Below are 23,997 nucleotides of genomic sequence, written 5' to 3'. Positions count from 1 at the left end.
GGAGGGCAGGTAGTTTGCCCCCAGAGATGTGTTGGGTTGCGGGCGGTGCAGTTGCCGTACCAGGCGGTGATACATTCCAACAGCATACCCTCAGCTGTGCATCTTTAAACGTTTGACGGTCTTAGGGGCCAAGACTAATTTATTCAGCTTCCTGAGGTTGAAGAGGCGCTGTTGCACCTTCACCACACTGTGTGGGTGGACCATTTCAGATTGTCAGTGATGTGTATGCCGAGGAAATTGAAGCTTTCCACCTTCTCTACTGCTGTCCCGTCGATGTGGATAGGGGCGTGCTCCCTCTGCTGTTCACTGAAGTCCACTATCAGCTCTTTCGTTTTGTTGACATTGTTGACCACTCCACCAGGGCCCTCACCTCCTCCCTGTAGGCTGTCTCGTCATTGTTGGTAATCAGGCCTACTACTGTTGTGTTGTCTGCAAACTTGATGATTGAGTTGGAGGTGTGCATGGCCACGCAGTCATGGGTGAACAGGAGTACAGGAGGGGGCTGAGCACACACCCGTTTGTAATTCATGATTGGCTGTAGACCCTGCCACATAGTGTCTGAGCGGTTGAATTGCGACTCCACTTTGTCTCTGTACTGACGTTTCACCTGTTTAATGGCCTTACGGAGGGAATAACTACACTATTTGTATCCAACAATATTCCCAGACACCTTGCCATGGTTAAATGTGGTGGTTGGCGCTTTCAGTTTTGTAAACGTCAATGATATTCTCTGAGGCTACCCGGAACATATCCCAGTCCGCGTGATCAAAACAATCTTGAAACATTGATTCCGACCGATCGGCCTTGAGACCTTAGCACAGGTAATTCCTGTTTGAGTTTCCGACTATAGGAAGGGAGGAGCAAAAGGGAGTGGTAATCTGATTTGCCAAAGAGAGGGCGGGGTAGGCCCTTGTAGGCGTCTCGAAAAGGGTGAGTAGAAGCTGATAATGTTTTTCCAAAGCGTTATGTCATTATAATGCAGTGAAAATAAGTTACTTATTGTCAGCTCGTGCGCGTCTTCATGCAATGGCATCAGTTGCATTTCATTTAGCTCTTATCCCTTGTGCTAACTGTTGACCATTTTTGTTACTTTCACTTGCTTGACACACTTTGGTTGTAATGCCTAATAGTCTCCGGTTTTCTCATTGTGTTCCGTCCTCTTGTCATCCTTCAGCATCGTTGTGGAGTACAACAGCTGTGCTGGTGCCTTATTTTGCACAGAGGGAGGGAGCTCCAATCTCACTTTGTTCTTGGTGCCGGCCAGACTTGTTTTCCTTGCAAACAACTTGTTCGCCAATTACAGTGAAGTGAAGAAATTGTCCATGTTGAAATTTCTCCCCTTGCCAAGGTAAGGTTCCACAAGCCTCATCATCACATTCTCTGACACTAGCTCACCTGCTGCCCAATGTGGATATTTTCCCAGATATTGCAAGTCCTTCAGCAAGTACAATTATGCACGCTCTCACTGTGTGGCCTAGTCTAAGTTGGACAGAGTAGGAATGACTTAAAAAAATGGCAGTCAAAATTACTGTTTTAGCGGATCTATTGTTAAATCTGACAGGTATAATGGTTTTATTACTTGCCATGAGCCTTTAAAATGTAAGGCTAATAATGTGTTAGGTCTCTCTATGTAGTAAAATCCTTGGCATCAACTTAGATATTTGTGTGTGTGTGTGTGTTTGTGCATGCTTCCGTGCCTGCCGCATATGTGTGCGCGTTTGTGCACGTACATCTTTGTAACCCTACCAGATATGGGGAAGATCTCACAGATGTAGACGCGGAGCAAGCGCAGGCAGCAGGTCCCTACGAAGCGCAGGCGCTCCAGGTCCAGCAGGGTGGCCGTATATTGGAAGCCTTTCAGGCCTCTCAGTTCCTCCACCCCCAGCACCAGGGTGGTCCAGCTCCAGTGGAGGATCCTCAGCAGGGACTCAAAACACTCCTACAGGAAGAGGGAGGGGAGGACAACTTTGCTGCAGTCTTATTAAATGTTTACTACAGCTTTACAACCTATTCATGAAATCTTCACTAGCAACATCCTAACTACTACTGTATTACACTCCAGGGTGATGTTCATTATGGCATGCAATGGAAAATGTTTTAAAACATTTTGCAACTGAAAACTAAAACAAGTGTTTCTTATTGAACAAGTCCAGGTAGTCCCTCCCTGTTTAACTACATTTTATTCTGTTTGGTGACTGATGAACACAATCAGACAGGCCTGTGTATTGATTCTGGGGTCTCCGTGGCCTTCCTGGGAACAAGTCTAGCTAGGGGAAACGCAGGCGTACCACTGAGACGGTCCTGGCGAAGGAGCGTTTGAGGATGTGAACCGGCTCACTGGTCTGCTGTTTCCCTTTGGCTGCGTTGCCATCGTTCGACGGAAGCCTGGAATAGTAAAACAAACACTTTACATTCCCATTACAAAGCTGGTTACTTGAAGTTCATCAATATACATTTCATGGGTCACAATTTCAGACAACATGAGAATGATGGTGCCGACAGACATGGCAGCTCTGCTTCTAACTCCTAAGCAACTTTTGCTACACCCGCAATAACATCTGCTAAATATGTGTATGTTACCAATAAAATGTGATTTGCATGTAGGAAAATGACTTGCCTGTACAAGAGGTGAGGTATTTGACCTGCGTTCACATCGGTGCCGTTGTTTGACTTCTTGGAGCTCTTGAACTGAAAGACCACACTGCAAAAGGGTGTAGGTCGACATTATTCACAATGACAATGAGGATAACTTTTGAAGTAATTGTATTTCTACGAATTCCAATAGTAACCTGTCATCTGTGGTGATGGTGGCCTGTCCGTGGGAGCCACAGTCTGAGCTGGGCCCAGACACCTGGGCCCAGGCCACGTACCACCAGCCCAGCTGCAGCTGCACCGGTTCGTCAAACATCATGGCGTACTTCTCCCTGGCAGCGCAGTCATAGGCCAGGACGTCAGTCTCAGCCAGGAGGTCCCCATCCGTCTCATGGTCTCCACCATCAGGCCCCAGCTCTAACAACTGCACAGTAACACACCAGTCAGCAATGACACACAACAGTCAATCTTACTAGCAGAACTTGAACAGACCTCTATTCGGACTGTGGTATGATTTAAACTATTTTCTAATGTGTTCAATATCACAGAACCTAGCATTAATACATTGATAAATAAATAAACAGTTGACGCTAGTATACCTACTAACCTTGATATTTGAAGTGTACTCAAACAACTGAGATTACATAGGTAACATAATAGGCTAACATAGGTTAAATATACAGGTATTGTAACTACCAAAATAAAGGAAACACTTGAGTCAGGGTTCGAACAGAGAGTGGCAAGTCAAATTGAAGGACTTCAGTACTTTTTCAAGCACTAATATTTATTTTCAAGGACCATCAATTTGTAATAGTTCATATTATGCAATTGTTTCTAGTCGACACCAGATGGCAGTTTATCTCCACAACCGCATGAAAAAAAGAAGTTAGTATTTATCACTACCTTACAAGTTCTCCATAATAGGTCATTTCACTACTTATTTAATAAGAGTGGTAAGTCAGTACTGATAATTTGGTAATTTGAGTAGTGATGAGCAGAGTATTGGGACATGCCTACTGATAAACACACATTTCCTATTTGCATTACAACACAATCCCTATTCATATTACTACACAATTCCAGCTTATTTTTATTGGGCATTTGGGAATCTACTACTTAACAGCCAAGAAAAAGCTTCTTGCTTCCGACTGGCAGCATTAGTGTCGGCGGTCGTGAAAAGAGCAGGTGGGCTGTATTTGTATTTATTTTTATTTAATGGGATCCCCATTAGCCGCTCTCTTCCTGGGGTCCAAACACACAAAAGCACCCACATTACATATAAAACAAAATATAAAACCATGAACTATGTTTGAACTGAATGAGCTAAAGATAAAACAGTACATCATATAACATCCCTACACCACCACATATCCACAACACAAAATGTTCAATACCACCATACAACAATATCACAATATGTGCATATGCATGTACCTTTGTGTGTGTCTCTTCACAGTCCCCATTGTTAGATAATGTGTTTTTTTTAGCTGCATTTCAAATCTGATTCTACTGCTTGCATAACTTACCTGATGTGGAATTGAGTTCCATGTGATCATGGCTCTATGTAGTACTGTGCGCCTCCCATAGCCTGTTCTGGACTTGGGGACTGTGAAAAGACCTCTGGTGGCATGACTTGTGGGGTATGCATGGGTGTCAGAGATGTGTGTGTATTTTAAAACAGACAGCTTGGTACATTCAACACCTCTTACGAAAACAAGGAATGATTGACTTCATCTCTCTTCCACTTTGAGCCATGAGAGATTGACATGCATGTCATTAATGTTAGCTCTCCATGTACTTTTAAGGGCCAGCTGTCGCTGTAATAGCTGACGTGTATAGTGTTGAGTCATCCGCATACATAGACACACTGGCCTTACTCAAAGCCAGTGGCATGTCGTTAGTAAAGATTGAAAAAAGCAAGGAGCCTAAACAGTTACCCTGGGGAATTCCTGATTCTACCAAGATTGTTTGAGATGCTTCCATTAAAGAACATCCTCTGTGCTTTGTTAGACAAGTAACTCTTTATCCACATTAAAGCAGGGGGTGTAAAGCCATAACAAGTTTTTCCAGCCCCAGACTATGATCAATAATGTCAAAAGCTGCACTGAAGTCTAACAAGACAGCCCCCACAATAATTGTATCATCAATTTCTCTCAGCCAATCACAAGTTATTTGTATAAGTGCTGTGCTTGTTGTGTGTCCTTCCTTATAAGCGTTCTGAAAGTCTGTTGTCAATTTGTTTACTGTGAAATAGCATGGTATCTGATAAAATACAAATGTTTTCCAGAAGTTTACTAAGGGTTGGTAACATGCTGATTGGTTGGGTATTTGAGCCAGTAAAGGGGGCTTTACTATTCTTGGGTAGTGGAATGACTTTAGCTTCCCTCCAGGGCCTATTAAGACACTGTGTTGGTGTTTCCTTTATTTTGGCATTTACATTGGTGATCACTTTTGGGTGTGAGAACTGTGTGGCAGCCGTCAGTGCTGTGGGTACTACACATTGGTGGTAAATGGGATAAATTACCATCAAACATGTATAGACCTAGCAAAAAGAGCTAGAGGAAATTTAGTCCATTTGCTAGTGTCCCTGCCACTGACCTTGAGCTTAGCGGTGTACTCCCCACGGCCCCCGAACAGGCCCAGTCCCCCCAGCAGGATGTCCGCATCAGAACAGAAGCGGATAGCCTCCACCGAGTGGGCCGAGTAACCCCAGCCACCCCCGTGACCTATGACATTACACATGAAGTTGTGATGACTCAGGCTCTGCAGCATCATCATCTGTGCTCATAACAATACAATGAGGTTAGTTTTACTAGAAGTGCCCAGTCACTGCAATATGATATAGTGGAACACAAGGTACTCTGCTGTTGAAATACTTTTGAATGCATCCTTGAATTATAATATGGGTTATCATTTGTTGTAGTAATTATTGAATTAGAATTTTTTTATGTATTATTGGTGATAAAGTATATGAAATGTTGTCTCTGGCTGGAATATCATGTCATAAATCAATCAAACCAAAATCAGGAAAAGGGGATATGAGGAATAGCTGTGAGTGTGACAAATACTGTAGAACAGGGATCAACTAGATTTAGCTGCAGGCAGATTTTTTGTTGAGCGGCTGGTCGGGGGGCCGGAACATAATTGCAAATGATTTGTAGACTGCAAATTGAATGCAAGAAGCCCAAACAGTTAATGTTTTACTAAAACAATCATTTTAAGTATTGCTTACATTTGCATATGAGGGAATACTTTGGAACAGATGACTTAAATAAAAATCAATTGGAGCTGATTTCCTGGTGTTTTTAATCTTATGTCAAACAATGACATTTTCAGAAAACTTGGGGGGCCAAATGAAACCACCCGCAGGTGGCCCGCCAGTTAGGAAACATTGCTGTAGAAGATGAGAACTGAAACACGAGTGACTGAGTGTGTGGACTCACTCTCGAAGCGGTTGACCACGCTGTAGTCTTCCTTGGAGTAGACCTTCATAACGGCCTGAGTCTCCTCCTCTGTGCTGGCCACACCCATCTTCAGCTCTTGCATGGCCGCCAGCGTATCCAGGCAACCTGATCACAACACACACAGGTCACTTCCTGTTCGTGCTTAACATTATCAACAGACGAATTGACATACCTCTGTTTATCGTTTTGTCTGTTTTTGGTGTGCCTTTGTAAGTGCTTGACAGTACTTCTGTAAAAGCACTGTGCTAAATTAGTGCAGAAAAATAAATGTTCTTATTAGCTAGGCCTTTCTGCAAATACAGAGATGAATAATTAATTTTTGAAGGGGAAAAACAAGGACAAAGAGTGCAGCAAAATAGCCTCGAACATTTAGGATATACTTCTTCCCCGAGACCAGGCCCAAATCCCCGTCATTCTCGTGAAGACGGAAAGACAGGGGGAGGAGATCGGGGTGCCTTGTGAGAATTTGTCGGCGAATGGGTAACCAGCATCTACCATCCGTTCTATTGGCCGATCTCCGTTCAAAACTATCCTACCAACGGGACATAACATTTTTTAATATCTTATGGTTCACTGAGTCATGGCTGAACGACAACACGGATAAAATAGAGCTGGCTGGGTTTTACGTGCATCGGTAGGACAGCCATGTCTGGTAAGATGAGGGGTGGGGGTGTTTTGAGGTATTGCACGCCTGAGGTAGACTACCTCATGATAAGCTGTAGACCACACTATCTACCAAGAGAGTTCCCATCTATATTATTTGTACCCGTCTATTTACCACAACAAACCGATGCTGGCACGAAGACCGCACTCAACGAGCTATATAAGGCCATAAGGAAACAAGAAAATGCTCATCCAGAAGCGGCACTCCTACTGGCAGGGGACTTTAACGCAGGCAAACTTAAATCTGTTCTACCTAATTTCTACCAGCATGTCACATGTGCAACCAGAGGAAAAACATCTCTAGACCACCTTTACTCTACACAGAGGCGCATACAAAGGTCTCTCTCGCCCTCCATTTGGCAAATCTGACCATAATCATATCCTAATGATTCCTGCTTACAAGCAAAAACTCAAGCAGGACGTACCAGTGACTCGCTCAATACGGAAGTGGTCAGATGACACGGATGCTATGCTACAGGATTTTTTTGCTAGCCAGACTGGAATATGTTCCGGGATTCATCCAATGGCATTAAATGAGTATACCACCTCAGTCACCGGCTTCATCAATAAGTGCATGGACGACGTCGTCGCCACAGTGACCGTACGTACATATCCCAACCAGAAGCCATGGATAACAGGCAACATCCGCATCGAGCTAAAGAGCGTCCTGATCGTACGTACATTTCCCAACTAGGGCTGTTGCGGTAAACGTATTACCACCACACCGGCGGTCACGAGTCTCGACCGTACTCAAATTCCACGTGACAGTTCAGTCACGGTAATTATGGTTCGCCAAACTCTGATGCTGCTGATGGTCATTGGTATGCCTACCAAACTTGCTAACTGCCTGGTACTCAGCACTCTATTGTCCCTCTAATCACTCTGACATCAATGCAAATGTAATGCAAAATCTAATCAAACACTTCATGAGCCCCCATGAGCTCATGTTGCGCAACATTTCAAAAGGCTATGCAATTGTGTGAAAAAAACAGAGTTTTGGCCTCTACTGAAAACAGGAGGATCCAGCTTTCTATAGCCTAGGCCTACTTTATTTATCAACATTACTAATATTAAGCACATTACTTATATTTACAACAGGAGTATAGCCTACCTGGCTAGCATGAAAATAAACACGGGGAAAAGCGTCCTCCATCCTCCATTTAAGTGCATAGATGACATGTATTTTTCCCCCTGCCCCTGTTTCAATACAGGTGCATGATAATGGTCCATTTTAAATCCAAACAAATTTCACACATATATTACTTAGTATATGTAAAGACAAGATTAAATCAAGAATAGTCTAATGGGTGACAATATTAGCCTGTGAATTATATATTTTCACTTGTGAATCCCAGCATAAGAAACAATGACTTTTTTTGCCTAGCCCATAGGCCTATATGTTTTAATAAGGTTTGTATCACAATTAAAGTGGCCAAATAACTTTACATTTATTTACATTTAAGTCATTTAGCAGACGCTCTTATCCAGAGCGACTTACAAAATGGTGCATTCACCTTATGATATCCAGTGGAACAACCACTTTACAATAGTGCATCTAAATCTTTTAAGGGGGGGGGGGGGGGGGGGTTAGAAGGATTACTTTATCCTATCCTAGGTATTCCTTAAAGAGGTGGGGTTTCAGGTGTCTCCGGAAGGTGGTGATTGACTCCGCTGTCCTGGCGTCGTAAGGGAGCTTGTTCCACCATTGGGGTGCCAGAGCAGCGAACAGTTTTGACTGGGCTGAGCGGGAACTGTGCTTCCTCAGAGGTAGGGGGGCCAGCAGGCCAGTGGTGGATGAACGCAGTGCCCTTGTTTGGGTGTAGGGCCTGATCAGAGCCTGAAGGTATGGAGGTGCCGTTCCCTTCACAGCTCCGTTAACCTGTTGGGTCTAGGGGGCAGCATTTGCACGTCTGGATAAAAAAAATGTACCCGATTTAATCTGGTTACTAATCCTACCCAGTAACTAGAATATGCATATACTTATTATATATGGATAGAAAACACTCTAAAGTTTCCAAAACTGTTTGAATGGTGTCTGTGAGTATAACAGAACTCATTTGGCAGGCAAAACCCTGAGACATTTTCTGACAGGAAGTGGATACCTGATGTGTTGTATTGACTTTAAACCTATCCCATTGAAAAACACAGGGGTTTAGGAATATTTTGGCACTTCCTATTGCTTCCACTAGATGTCACCAGCCTTTACAAAGTGTTTTGAGTCTTCTGGAGGGAGATCTGACCGAACAAGAGCCATGGAACGGTGATGTCCCATTAGACACCTGGCGCGCTACTTCATGTTGGGTACCCTCGTTCCAATACGTTATAAAAGACTATGCATTCGTCCACCTTGAATATTATTCATGTTCTGGTTAAAAAAGGCCCTAATGATTTATGCTATACAACGTTTGACATGTTTGAACGAACGGAAATATATTTTTTCCCCTCGTTCATGACGAGAAGTCCGGCTGGCTTACATCATGTGCTAACGAGACGGAGATTTTTGGACATAAATGATGAGCTTTTTTGAACAAAACTACATTCGTTATGGACCTGTGATACCTGGAAGTGACATCTGATGAAGAGAATCAAAGGTAATGGATTATTTACATAGTATTTTCGATTTTAGATCTCCCCAACATGACGTCTAGTCTGTATCGCAACGCGTATTTTTCTGGGCACAGTGCTCAGATTATTGCAAAGTGTGATTTCCCAGTAAGGTTATTTTTAAATCTGGCAAGTTGATTGCGTTCAAAAGATGTAAATCTATAATTCTTTAAATGACAATATAATATTTTACCAATGTTTTCTAATTTTAATTATTTAATTTGTGACGCTGACTTGACTGCCGGTTATTGGATGGAAACGATTTCCTCAACATCAATGCCATAGTAAAACGCTGTTTTTGGATATAAATATCAACTTGATAGAACTAAAAATGCATGCATTGTCTAACATAATGTCCTAGGAGTGTCATCTGATGGAGATTGTAAAAGGTTAGTGTATCATTTTAGCTGGTTTTATGGTTTTGGTGACCCTGTCTTTGACTTGACAAAACATTACACACAACTCTTGTAAATGTACTGTCCTAACATACTCTAAATTTATGCTTTCGCCGTAAAACCTTTTTGAAATCGTAAAACGTGGTTAGATTAAGGAGATGTTTATCTTTCAAATGGTGTAACATAGTTGTATTTTTGAAAAATTTGAATTTTGACATTTATTTGGATTCAAATTTGCCGCTCTTGAAATGCACCTGCTGTTGATGGAGTGCACCACGGGTGGCACGCTAGCGTCCCACCTAGCCCCAAGAGGTTAAGCTTCTTAAAGTTAAGCACATAAATCCACTTTACAAGGGGTGTAGAGCCTAACTGGCATACATACACAGCACGTGAGTTTCAAGTTTGGGGAAGATCATTTTCACCATAAAAATGCACCTTAATAATAAAAGCATTACAAGTCCAACGCTCTAACCACTAGGCTACCTGCCGCCCAATTTGCACTTATAGCCTACTACCATGTGTGCATTGCTGCACTTATAATGTGAAGAAATAGCCTAATAGTTCATCAACATTTTCAGCTAAACGTTTTAATCTGCTGCATCAGTCACATAGCGTAAAAAAGTTTTTTGTTGCTAGTGGTTGTATTAATTTGGGATCTTTCACATCCAACAACTGTCCCAGACTATGTTTGGAATATTTCTTCCTCACACAGAATAGGTCAACCTTTGTACCATGGGGGATAGTAGATTGACATAGGCTAGTGCTTTTGCTATTCGTTAGGCCTACTCATCTTGTTGGGTGACAAAAAGTAAATGTGGACAGTTCTTTCAATATCTTGAATATGCACCTCGGAATTGGATTAGGACACATGCAGTTGCATCCCTGATGTGTCTTCACTTGTTGCCTGTGAAAAAGACCCGATCACGTGATGGGCCGCGCAGCACTCAGCGAGATTGGCACAACGGCCACTGGTAGCAAAAGGCATGGATTTTGTTAGGGTGCGTTACGGCCACACAAAGGGGATGCCGCCGTGAAATTCTCGGCATTATCAAGTGCTTGTCAAATTGTGAATGAAAGACTGTGCAGCCTGCTTAAAAAACAAAACAAAGATCATGCCTTTCAAGCAAATTTTTTCAAAATCATCATTAGAGTTGTACCATGCAGCCTTACAATGCATTAGAAATCAAAACATATAGCCAAACATTTGTAGAACTAAATTTACATTATTAACTCTAAATGAAGTTAACCACTCAACTAGGGTTGCAAAGGGTCGGAAACTGTCTGGTAAATTTCCTGAAACCTATATCAGTAACCATTGCACGGATTGAGGGAGACAATGCCATCCTGTCTGATGTTCAGACTCTGCTTGCAGAGGAAATCTGTACTGCCCTGCTAACTTCACTGTTGCTCCATGCAGAGGAAACTGCAGTTCTGAAATACATCAAAAAGCGTGAAGACCACTGCCTGAAGTCCATACAAGCCGCAGCGTACATGTTGGACCCCAAGAATCCTGGCAAGAGCATCCTGTCTGGTGCAGAGATCAACAAGGCCTATGGTGTCATCATTACCGTGTCTCGCCACCTTGGAGTGGATGAGGGCAAGGTTCTTGGCAGTCTGGCGAAGTACACTTCCAAGCAAGGGCTTTGGGATGGAGATGCAACATGGCAGTTGTGCCAACATATCTCATCAGCCACCTGGTGGAAGGGACTTTCTGGATCTGAGGCTCTTTCCCCTGTTCCCTCCATCATCCTCCAAATCCCACCAACATCAGCCACCTCAAAGTGCAACTGGTCCTTGTTTGGGAACACACATACCAAAGCATGCATCAGGCTGACCAATACAAGGGTTGAAAAATTGGTAGTTCCCCAAACAAATTTGAGGCTTTTTGAGCCTGACAACAAGCCATCCTCAACAAGGTTGGAAAAAGACAGTGAAGATGAGGCCTCAGAGTCTGATGTTCAAGAGGTGGACATTAAGGTCCAGGGAGAAGACATGGAAGCCTGAGAGGAAGACAACCAAAGCTTTAGTTTCTGGACTATCATTTTACAGATGTATGTTGAAAACGTTTTTGGGAGATGCGATGGACCATTGGGGATCATTAAATATTCCCTTTCTTTTGTTGTTCAGTGAAATCATCCCATGTGAAGAGTCAACTCAATTAAAGTTCAATTCGTAACTAAATTGTTTATTTTATTTATATTGGAAAGATTTAATAATTTGCAATTATTTTACTTATGATAAGGTGAAAGGTTTATGTTTCTGTCGCCATGTGATATGGTAAATATATCCAATGCAAAAAACATCTACATTTAAATGGTATTAATATCAATTTGCATATAGTCCCGTTAATTCCCATATATTACCGTTAATTCCCACAAAAAGTTTCCACCTCTGAACATTCCCCAAAATGTGCAACCCTACGCTTAACACAATGGCCGTGTGGCACTCCCTCAAATCGTTTGGAAGAAATATCCTTTCCATTTTATTCAGCTTTGTTCAATTGTATTGTTCTTACTATAAAACAATTCCACGGGATTATCAGGACCTAACATGAGGACAACTCAGAGTACGCTATTGTGTTCTTAGACTACATTATCTTAATACCATGCTTCTTTAGACTTGTCTAAAATAAATAGTGGATTTATTGTGATGCCGTAGGCCATATTACATGGCTTTATTACACTTTTTAAAATGTAGATGTTCCAAAGGTCTGCATCAGTGGCTTGTAGGCTGTGTGTGGAAGCCAGGAGATGCTAAGTGTGTTTATGTTAATTAACGGTCAATTACCGTGAGACCGACAATCACCGGGCTGACAAAATTTTGTGACCGCCACAGCCCTAATCCCAGCCAGAAGCCATGGATTACAGGCAACATCCGCACCGAGCTAAAGCTGACAATTTCAAGGAGCGGGACACACTAATCCTACTACACCGGCTCTGACGCTCGTCAGATGTGGCAGGGCTTGCAAACTATTACGGACTACAAAAGGGAAGCACAGCCGCGAGCTGCCCAGTGACGCGAGCCTACCAGACGAGCTAAATGCCTTATATGCTCGCTTCGAGGCAAACAACACTTCAGCATGCAAGAGAGCACAAGCTGTTCCGGACAACTGTGTGATCATGCTCTCTATAGCCGATGTGTGCAAGACCTTTAAACAGCTCAACATTCACAAAGCTGTGGGGCCAGATGGATTACCAGGACGTGTACTCAAAGCCTGTGTGAACCAACTGGAACGTGTCTTCACTGACATTTTCATGATGATGAGCTAAATGCCTTCTATGCTCGATTTGAGGCAAGCAACACTGAAGCACGCATGAGAGCACCAGCTCTTCCAGACGACTGTGTGATCACGGTCTCAACACCATAGTGCCCACAAAGCTCATCACTAAGCTAAGGACCCTGGGACTAAACACCACCCTCTTCAACTGGATCCTGGACTTCCTGACGGGCCATCAACAACTGTAGTGGAGCGGGTTGAGAGTTTCAAGTTACTTGGTGTCCACATCACCAACAAACTATCATGGTGCTAACACACCAAATAAGTCGAGAAGATGGAAAGACAATATCTTTTCCACCTCAGGAGACTGAAAAGATTTGGCATGGGTCCCTAGATCTTCAAAAAGTTCTACAGCTGCACCATCGAGAGCATCCTGACTGAGCATCCTCACCACCTGGTAAGGCAACTGCTCGGCATCCGACCATAAGGCTCTATAGAGGGTAGTGCGTACGGCCCAGTGCATCACCCAACTCATAGACTGTTCTCTCTGCTACCACACAGCAAACGATACCGGAGCACCAATTTAGTTTATTACTTTAGTTTATTCATTTACTTAACTCATTTCTTGAACTACATTGTTGGTTAAGGGCTTGTAAGTAAGCATTTCACGGTAAGGTCTACACCTGTTCTATTCAGCACATGTGACAAATTAAATTTGATTTGAAAATTTGATTTGAATAGCCTAGCGATCTAGCTGGCTAGCTAACATAGCTGGCTATCTTAGCTAGCTTCTTTACATAAATTTGATGCAGTAAAGATGGGCACTGCCAGATGGGATGATAACCTAGAAAACCTATGGCATTTACAGGTTTGTCTAACCGAAGTAAATAGTAACAGAGTATGAATCAAATAGCCGACTGTAATTCCTAGCCAACATGGCTAAAATACGGGTTAACCTGTTGAGGGTAGGGGGCAGTATTGACACGGCTGGATAAAAAACGTACCCGATTTAATCTGGTTAATACTCCTGCCCAGTAACTAGAATATGCATATAATTATTGGCTTTGGATAGAAAACACTCCAAAGTTTCTAAAACTGTTTGAATGGTGTCTGTGAGTATAACAGAACTCAAATGGCAGGTCAAAACCTGAGAGATTCCTTTACAGGAAGTGGCCTGTCTGACCATTTATTGTCTTTCTTTGACATCTCATTCCAAAACTTAGGATCTCTGCGGTAACGTGACAATTCCCACGGCTCCAATAGGCTCTCAGAGCCCGGGAAAAACCTGAATGTCGTCATTCCAGCCCCAGGCTGAAACACATTATCGCCTTTCTCAAGTGGCCGATCAAGGGACTGTGCACTGGCCGCCCCCGTCTTTGTGTTTTTTCCTCTGTTTACCGAAAAGGAGATTCCCGGTCGGAATACTATCGCTTTTTTACGAGATAAATTGCATAAAAATTGATTTTAAACAGCGGTTGACATGCTTCGAAGTACGGTAATGGAATATTTACACATTTTTTGTCACGAATTGCGCCATGCTCGTAACCCTGATTTACCCTTTAGGATAGTGTCTGGAACGCACAAACAAAACGCCGCTATTTGGATATAACGATGGATTATTTGGGACCAAACCAACATTTGTTATTGAAGTAGAAGTCCTGGGAGTGCATTCTGATGAAGACAACAAAGGTAATAACATTTTTGTTATAGTAAATCTGATTTTGGTGAAGGCTAAACTTGCCGGGTGTCTAAATAGCTAGCCCGTGATGGCTGGGCTATGTACTTAGAATATTGCAAAATGTGCTTTCACCAAAAAGCTATTTTAAAATCGGACATATTGAGTGCATAGAGGAGTTCTGTATCTATAATTCTTAAAATAATTGATATGCTTTTTGTGAACGTTTATCGTGAGTAATTTAGTAAATTGTTAGTAAATTCCCCGGAAGTTTGCTAGTTCTGAACGTCACATGCTAATGTAAAAAGCAGTTTTTTTATATAAATATGAACTTGATTGAACAAAACATGCATGTATTGTATAACATAATGTCCTAGGGTTGTCATCTGATGAAGATCATCAAAGGTTAGTGCTGCATTTAGCTGTCTTCTGGGTTTTTGTGACATTATATGCTAGTTTGAAAAATGGGTGTCTGATTATTTCTGGCTTGGTACTCTGCTGACATAATCTAATGTTTTGCTTTCGTTGTAAAGCCTTTTTGAAATCGGACAGTGTGGTTAGATTAACGAGAGTCTTGTCTTTAAATAGCTGTAAAATAGTCATATGTTTGAGAAATTGAAGTAATAGGATTTTTAAGGTATTTGAAAATCGCGCCACTGGATTACACTGGCTGTTGCGTAGGTGGGACGAATTAATCCCGCCTAGCCCAGAGAGGTTAACTAAATAGCTATGGATCATCTGCTTAATCAGTACTTGCTTAATCAGGATAATATTCATTAGTGCACACCACAGCAAATCATAAGAATTAATTTTGCAACGGAAAACAAAAAAGATAACCTTATTGGACAAGTAGAGGTAGTCCCTCCCCGTTTCAGCCTGACTGCTTCCGTTTCATTCCTAGTGAATATGACCCTGTACTTGCTACCATACGATTCCTCAGTAAATACCAGCAGAAACAGGTCCATAATAGTAATATTATCACTGAGGTTATACCTAGTATGTGCAGGGCTCCGTGGGAGCGGGTGGTGCGGGCATGGGCTCCATCGGGCAGTGCCAGCTCTGGGCTGAGGATGCTGTAGTGGGCCTCTAGGTCCGTGGCCGATGGCACATGGCCATCTGCTATAACGGCGTTGTAGCACCACATCTCCTTTGACGCCGGCTGAAATCTACAGGTGAGAGGACAGGGAAGAGTTGAAAGGTCAAATAGAGGGTATTAAAGGATGTGTGTGCTTGAAAGGTAAAAAAGTTAGTGCATTCGGAAAGTATTCAGACCCCTTCCTTTTTTTCACATTTTGTTACATTACAGCTTATTCTAAAAATGATTGAATACAACATTTTACTCATCAATCTACACACAATACCCAATAATGACAAAGTAAAAACAGGTTTTGCATATTTTTTTACAAATAAAAAAATCGTATTTACATAACTATTCAGAGCCTTTGCTATGAGACTTGAAATTGAGCTCAGGTGCACCCTGTTTCCATTTATCATCTGTAGAGCTCCGAGACAGGATTGTGTTGAGGCACATATCGGGGGAAGGGTACCAACATTTCTGCAGCATTTAAGGTCCCCAAGAACACAGTGGCCTCCATCATCCTACAGCCCAGCTCTACAATTGTCACGTCCTGGCCAGTATAAGGGTTAATTGGTATTGTAGTTTGGTCAGGACGTGGCAGAGGGTATTTGTTTTATGTGGTTCAGGGTGGTGTTTTTGTAGTAAGGCCATTTGATTTAGTATTCCGGGAATTTTTGGGTATTGTTTGAGATTCACGTATTTCTATGTTGATCTAGTTAGTTGTATGTCTATGTTTGGTTAATTGGGGTGGACTTCCAATTGAAGGCAGCTGTGTGGTGTTGCCTTTGATTGGAAGTCCTATATTAGTTGGGTGTGTTTGTCTGTTTAATTGTGGGAGATTGTTCCGTGTTTAGTGTGTGTAAACCTAACAGGACTGTCAGTGTATCGTGCGTTCGTTTTTGTTATTTTGTATGTTCGTTTTGGAATTTATTAAAAGTTCAAAATGAACCATCTCAACTCTGCTGCATATTGGTCCTCATTTTCCGATGATGATTTCGCCATATCGTCCTCCGACGAAGAAATCCCTGACAGAATCTCCCACCAAACCAGGACCAAGCAGCAGAGGAAGGAGGAGAGGGAATTTGGATTGGATACATGGAAGAAATGGAGCAAAGACCGGGAATGCTACCGAGGAACACGACTGGCGATTAAACCCGAGAAGCAACCCCAATAAAAAAATTTGGGGGGGCATATGGGTAGTTTGGCGGGGCAGTTTGGAGCCCCAGGCCAAATCCCCGGACTGTTTCTCGGAGGCCAGTTAACCTGTTAGGGCTAGGGGGCAGCATTTGCACGTCTGGATAAAAAAAATGTACCCGATTTAATCTGGTTACTAATCCTACCCAGTAACTAGAATATGCATATACTTATTATATATGGATAGAAAACACTCTAAAGTTTCTAAAACTGTTTGAATGGTGTCTGTGAGTATAACAGAACTCATTTGGCAGGCAAAACCCTGAGACATTTTCTGACAGGAAGTGGATACCTGATGTGTTGTATTACCTTTAAACCTATCCCATTGAAAAACACAGGGGCTGAGGAATATTTTGGCACTTCCTATTGCTTCCACTAGATGTCACCAGCCTTTACAAAGTGTTTTGAGTCTTCTGGAGGGAGATCTGACCGAACAAGAGCCATGGAACGATGATGTCCCATTAGACACCTGGCGCGCGAGTTCATGTTGGGTACCCTCGTTCCAATACGTTATAAAAGAGTATGCATTCGTCCACCTTGAATATTATTCATGTTCTGGTTAAAAAAGGCCCTAATGATTTATGCTATACAACGTTTGACATGTTTGAACGAACGTAAATATATTTTTTCCCCTCGTTCATGACGAGAAGTCCGGCTGGCTTAGATCATGTGCTAACAAGACGGAGATTTTTGGACATAAATGATGAGCTTTTTTGAACAAAACTACATTCGTTATGGACCTGTGATACCTGGAAGTGACATCTGATGAAGAGAATCAAAGGTAATGGATTATTTACATAGTATTTTCGATTTTAGATCTCCCCAACATGACGTCTAGTCTGTATCGCAACGCGTATTTTTCTGGGCGCAGTGCTCAGATTATTGCAAAGTGTGATTTCCCAGTAAGGTTATTTTTAAATCTGGCAAGTTGATTGCGTTCAAGAGATGTAAATCTATAATTCTTTAAATGACAATATAATATTTTACCAATGTTTTCTAATTTTAATTATTTAATTTGTGACGCTGACTTGACTGCCGGTTATTGGAGGGAAACGATTTCCTCAACATCAATGCCATAGTAAAACGCTGTTTTTGGATATAAATATGAACTTGATAGAACTAAAAATGCATGCATTGTCTAACATAATGTCCTAGGAGTGTCATCTGATGGAGATTGTAAAAGGTTAGTGCATCATTTTAGCTGGTTTTATGGTTTTGGTGACCCTGTCTTTGACTTGACAAAACATTACACACAACTCTTGTAAATGTACTGTCCTAACATACTCTAAATTTATGCTTTCGCCGTAAAACCTTTTTGAAATCGTAAAACGTGGTTAGATTAAGGAGATGTTTATCTTTCAAAGGGTGTAAAATAGTTGTATGTTTGAAAAATTTGAATTTTGACATTTATTTGCCGCTCTTGAAATGCACCTGCTGTTGATGGAGTGCACCACGGGTGGCACGCTAGCGTCCCACCTAGCCCATAGAGGTTAATGGACAGGTATTATGCTTCGGGGTAATGGGTGTTATGGCGAGGCCAAGTGTTTGTTGATCTAGTTAGTTGTATGTCTATGTTTGGTTAATTGGGGTGGACTTCCAATTGAAGGCAGCTGTGTGGTGTTGCCTTTGATTGGAAGTCCTATATTAGTTGGGTGTGTTTGTCTGTTTAATTGTGGGAGATTGTTCTGAGTTTAGCCTTGTGCCTTGCCAGACTGTGTGTTGATCGATCGTTCGTTCTCTTTTGTTATTTTGGTGTTCATTTTGGAGTTAATAAACCTCAAGATGAGCTTACATATACCTGCTGCGTTTTGGTCCTCCTTAACCAACGACAACCGTGACAACAATTCTCTGTGTTAAACATTGAAAAATAAGACCCTGATCAATTATATTCTTGTATCAAAGAACAAACTACCTCTCACTGTTTGATACTCCCTCCAGTACTCTTCTTTACAGAGGGAGAAAAAAAAAGAAGCTAAAAGCGCTTATGAATATGGGTTTTGAAAATCCTGTCTGTCACATTTTAAAGGAGATTCAGCAGGGACAGTGAGCCTCAAACGATACCATACTCCCCATATAGTCCATGCTAGATTCACACTATAGGGCCGACCCTAACCGTACCGATCTGGCTCTACTTTTTATTTTCCCATTGTGCTTTACAGCAATTATGGTAACCAGGTTTCGTTTCAGCTCGGTAGTGTGAAAACGGTAATAGTGCACTATATGGAGAATAGGGTTTGCTACAAAGACGCAGCTAAACTCAGATGGGGAAAGAGGGAGGGAGAGGGAGTGCGCGCAAGAGTGAGTGTTAAAGATTGAAATAAAGAGAGTCTGACCTCCAGATGACGTTGTAGACGGGATCGAGACAGAGGCCAAAGCCCTGCAGGTCCTCCTGCTCGGAGTCGTTGAAGGTGCGGCAGCTGCCATCTAGCTTGTTGATGAGCAGGCATTTAAAGGGAGGAGGCTCCGATACAGAGGTGGGGACTAAGCCTGGTCGGACACAAAGAAGGTTCAGGCTAATGCACTATTTTCATTGTGTGGAATTGTTTGGCTAAAATGGCATTGGACATTTTTTTATCTAAATATTATATCATATTTTGTGTAATATCTTAAGACATTTCCACATAGAGGTTTTGAGTGAAGGACCAATCCTAACTTGCATGGGAATCATACATTTATGTCAATGGAAGTTTTGCATGAAAGTTTGCTCAGGGCCTGTTTTCACCAAGCATCTCAGAGTAGCAGCGCTATTCTAGGATCAGGTCCCACCTGTCCATGTAATATAATCCATTAAGATCTACACTTCTAGATCAGCATTACTAATTTGAGACACTTTATTGATGTGAGTCCTGATCTCAGGTTAAGGTTAGGACCTTAGAGCAGAAGGCGTGCAACTTACCGATGATGTCTTTGCTAGCGAAGATCTCGGAGGTAGCCAGGACGTGCGAGTTGATCAGGGCCTCGTCTATTCTCAGGAAGGTCTGGTCGCCGCTGGCCCCAATCCAAGTGGCCTTGCAGCCATACTTGGCACCAATGTTGGGCATGGGAGAGGGCTTGGCGTTCCAGTAGGGCATGTCCAGGATTGGCCGACCCAGCTGCCCTTTCTGCGGAGACATTTATTTAATTTCAGTCCATACGTTTCAGTCATTTTGGTAATTTTGTCATGTCAGTCATCTTATTTAGAATGACTTACAAATCACTGCATTCAACAAAAGTAGGTAAAACAACCATGATCAGACAAGAGAGAGAAGTCAGTATCTTCATTATGTGGTCCCCCACATTTCAAATACGATACAATATTCATCTCTATGCATTCAATAAAAATTTCAGCAATGGAAAAAGTAACATTGCAAATATTTTACTATTACAACAAGGTCAACAAGGAACATTTGGGATTCTGGTTTGGGGTTAGATACAATTCAATGGTTCCAGTTAATCAGAAAAACAAAGTCAGAGAAAAATCACATCTGTGTAAAAAAGACATTGAACCCGTAGGGGCGTGGCGTACCGAGAAGCTGCCGAAGGTGAAGACCTGTCCGTCCATGAGGAGCACTGCCGTGTGGTTACTACCAGCTGTCACCTGAACACTCGGACCTGGAAGAGCCTGCACCAGTGTGGGAGATCCCCTACACAGACACAGAGAGAGGGGGGAAAGAGAGGGAGTTAAAACCCAGGTTCATGGACAGCCTTTACCCCCAAACATCAAGGGACTAAATGATTGTACTGCATTACATGTATTTCTTTATCGTCTGTTTACTAATAATTTGTGTGGGTGTGTGTCAGTGGTTACCTTGAGTTGACATCGCCGTGTCCAAGCTGGCCATGCTGACCGTAGCCAAATGTATAGACATCCCCATTCTCCAACAGCACCACTACAGGACAGGACCAGAGAAAAAACATTTCATAACGTCATCATTACATATTAAATACCACATAATATCACTTATCGCAATGTGTTGTGTACATTCAGCATATTCAGATGCCTATCAACCTGAAGGTGCCCAAACATAGGCAACCATGCTTGATACTGAATAAACTATTGTAAAGGATTAATTGTATGTAGAAATATTTGTGAAAATATGCTGAACAAAATAAACGCAAACATGTAAAGTGTTGGTTCCATGTGCTGAAATAAAAGATCCCAGAAATGTTCCATACGCACAAATGGCTTCTCTCTCTGATTTATTTCATCAAATTTGATTACATTCCTTTTAGTGAGCATTTCTCCTTCGCCAAGATAATCCATCCACTGACAGGTGGTGGCATTTCAAAAAGCTGATTAAACAGCATGATCATTACACAATAAAAGGCCACTTTAAATGTGCAGTTTTGTCAAACACCAAAATGCCAGTTTTGAGGGAGCGTGCAATTGGCATGCTGACTGCATAAATTTCCACCAGAGCTGTTGCCAGATAATTGAATGTTAATTTCTCTACCATAAGCAAGAGAATTTTGCAGCACATCTAACCGGCCTCACTACCGCAGGAACACAACCACAGGAACTCTACATCTGGCTTCTTCACATGGGGGATGGTCTGTGACCAGCCACCCGGACAGCTGATGAAAGTCTGGGGTTGCACAACTGTTGGTTTTGCACAACAATTTCTACACAAACTGTCAGAAACCGTCTCAGGGAAGCTCACCTGCGTGCTTGTCGTCCTCACCAGGGTCTTGACCTGACTGCAGTTCGGCATCTTAACTGACTTCAGTGGGCAAATGCTCACCTTCAATGGCAATTGACACACGGGAGAAGTGTGCTCTTTGCTCTTCACGGATGAATCCCCTGTACCGGGCAGATAGCGTGTATGGTGTCGTGTGGGCGAGTGGTTTGCTGATGTCTACGTTGTGAACAGAGTGCCCCATGGTGGGGTTACGGCATAGGCAGGTCAATGAACACAATTGCATTTTATCAATGGCAATTTGAATGCCCAAAGATACCGTGATGAAATCCTAAGGCCCATTGTCGTGCCATTCATACGCCGCCATCCCCTCATGTTTCAGCATGATAATGCACGGCCCCATGTCACAAGGATCTGTACACAATTCCTGGAAGCTGAAAATGTCCCAGTTCTTCCATGGCTGCATACTCAACAGACATGTCATCCATTGAGCACGTTTGGGATGCTCTGGATTGACGTGTACGACAGCATGTTCCAGTTCCTGGTTTTCTGATCCACGCCCCTACTTTTTTTTTTTTTAAGGTATCTGTGACCTTCAGAGCAATATCTGTATTTCCAGTAATGTGAAATCCATTGACTAGAGCCTAATGAATTTATTTAAATTGATGGATTTCCTTATATGAAATGTAACTCAGTCAAATCTTTGAAATTGTTGCATGTTGCATTTATTTTTGGTCAGTGTATATCAATGTAAAAAAAAAATGTTATTTGCTTAGATCGAGTCAAGGATATGTTTTGTATAATTCCACAGTCCTAGAAAAAAACATATATCCTATTTTAATTTTCCTTACAATAAAAACTACTGTGTAATCCATTTGATCAACTTTATTTGTAGATTTGATTAGTAATAGAGTTATAGTAATTTATTCCAGTTACAGCTTCTTTAGACAAAGTAGAAACGGAAAAGATAATAATATAACCAGCCAGGTGCGCAGGTGAAATTATTTGTTGTATTCCTGAACAAAAGCACCAGAGCATGAATTATAAAAGATAAATTGCATAAATAAATATTTGTGGAAATATATTCATGACAAGATACAATATGAAACAGACTTATTGATCAGTTGGCTCTGTTCTGGTTTTTCTGCGGTGAGGCTCAGGTATCGGAGGCAGAGGCTCGAAGTCCTCCGTCCGACTCAAACTCATCTAAACTCTGCCAGTGCGTCCATTCGTTTGGTTAGGATTGACATTGTGAACTACAAACATTGTATGTTGTACTCGGTTTCAGATTTGACTCCGAGGGGAAATTATATACATTTTCCAGCCTTTCATAATAAAATAGTTAGTGTTCTAAATTCAATCAATCACTCTCTTCACCCTCATCATTCAGTTCATTGAAGTCACATGCACCATAATCAATTTATATCTGGTTTCTATCGCCATTCACCAATTGACGACAGAATAGCCTATTTTAATTTGATTGTGTTGCTAGTTTTTGCTTAGAAGCCAGAGCAATGCTGCTGCGCAAGTTGTAATGTGCTGAATGCATGGACAGTATGGTTATTTTTGAAAAAGTGACATTTGGAAATAGAGCTGCACCTCTTGAACTTTGAGAGTTATTTGACAAAGGTAAGTGTCATAGAACCTGCAGAATATGCTCTTTCTATATAGAAATCAAAATGTTTACCTGCTTGTGACTCTGAAGGAGGATTTGATAAAGTGATGCTCTATTCCCTGCATCTGTGAATTACAAGATGCACCCATCTCTTCATGTACAATTTGACAACTGATAGGCCTAATTATTAATTTGACAACTGATGGGCCTCAGATTATTGTCAATAGGCTAACTCTTATTATGTGTGAAGTTAGTTTTGGTATAGTTTAGGTGTAGTTCCGATGGTCAGGCTGTGCAGGCTGACTGGGATCGTTTGTTTCCTGCTGATCAACTTGGATAGAGTCAAGGATATGTTTTGCATTATTCTAAAAGCTTACTGCAACAAATTTAATGTTTCATTTCCCTTATATTACATTAGTCATAGAGCTACAGTAAATAAAACAGTCCTGTAACAGCTTCTTTTTACAAAGTAAAGTAAAGAGAATGGTATCAACCGCAAGGCGCGGTCAAATTCTTAACATGAGCGCCAACGCTGACTTGCGACTGAGTTCTAAAATGCAGAGCCTATTGCTGGAGCATATTTTGAATCTGTTCCATTGACCACCAATAAAAATGCTGCTAAAGCAAGCTAGACAGTTAATATAACACATTTTCTCCAAATGTATGTTAGCTAGCTAAGTTAGCTATATAATGAATACAACTCATCTGCTGTCAATAGCAGGATGAATTAAGAGCACTAGTTTGGTCCAAAAGTGGTTAGTTAACTGCATGCTGATGGTGCATTCAGAGCCATCCAGTGGCTAGTGTTGGATTCGGGGTTAACTTTGAACATTGTTATAAGCATAGTATATAAAGGAGTGGAAGAGACTGGTTTTTATGTCAGA

At 41.9% G+C, this 23,997-nt stretch overlaps 1 protein-coding gene across 1 annotated transcript in view; it reads right to left on the bottom strand.

Moving 5' to 3' along the window:
- The window catches only part of mycbp2 (MYC binding protein 2), a 386,518-nt gene that overhangs the window by 180,106 nt on the left and 182,415 nt on the right, over positions 1 to 23,997 (bottom strand). Inside the window, exons 19-29 of the mRNA XM_082967288.1 lie at positions 20,670 to 20,751; positions 20,388 to 20,505; positions 19,779 to 19,983; positions 19,216 to 19,369; positions 15,604 to 15,776; positions 6,036 to 6,161; positions 5,191 to 5,318; positions 2,790 to 3,016; positions 2,618 to 2,701; positions 2,289 to 2,385; positions 1,747 to 1,939 (exon numbers count right to left, since the gene is read on the bottom strand). Coding sequence (XP_082823414.1) covers positions 1,747 to 1,939; positions 2,289 to 2,385; positions 2,618 to 2,701; positions 2,790 to 3,016; positions 5,191 to 5,318; positions 6,036 to 6,161; positions 15,604 to 15,776; positions 19,216 to 19,369; positions 19,779 to 19,983; positions 20,388 to 20,505; positions 20,670 to 20,751 — 1,587 coding nt within the window. The remainder of the gene's footprint in view (positions 1 to 1,746; positions 1,940 to 2,288; positions 2,386 to 2,617; positions 2,702 to 2,789; positions 3,017 to 5,190; positions 5,319 to 6,035; positions 6,162 to 15,603; positions 15,777 to 19,215; positions 19,370 to 19,778; positions 19,984 to 20,387; positions 20,506 to 20,669; positions 20,752 to 23,997) is intronic.

The sequence above is a fragment of the Salmo salar genome, chromosome 21 (genome assembly GCF_965601325.2).
Source record: "Salmo salar chromosome 21, fSalSal1, whole genome shotgun sequence".
In the NCBI taxonomy this organism is placed as follows: domain Eukaryota; kingdom Metazoa; phylum Chordata; class Actinopteri; order Salmoniformes; family Salmonidae; genus Salmo; species Salmo salar.
The sequence above is the reverse complement of the archived record's forward strand: the minus strand, read 5'-3'. Positions and strand labels throughout refer to the sequence as shown.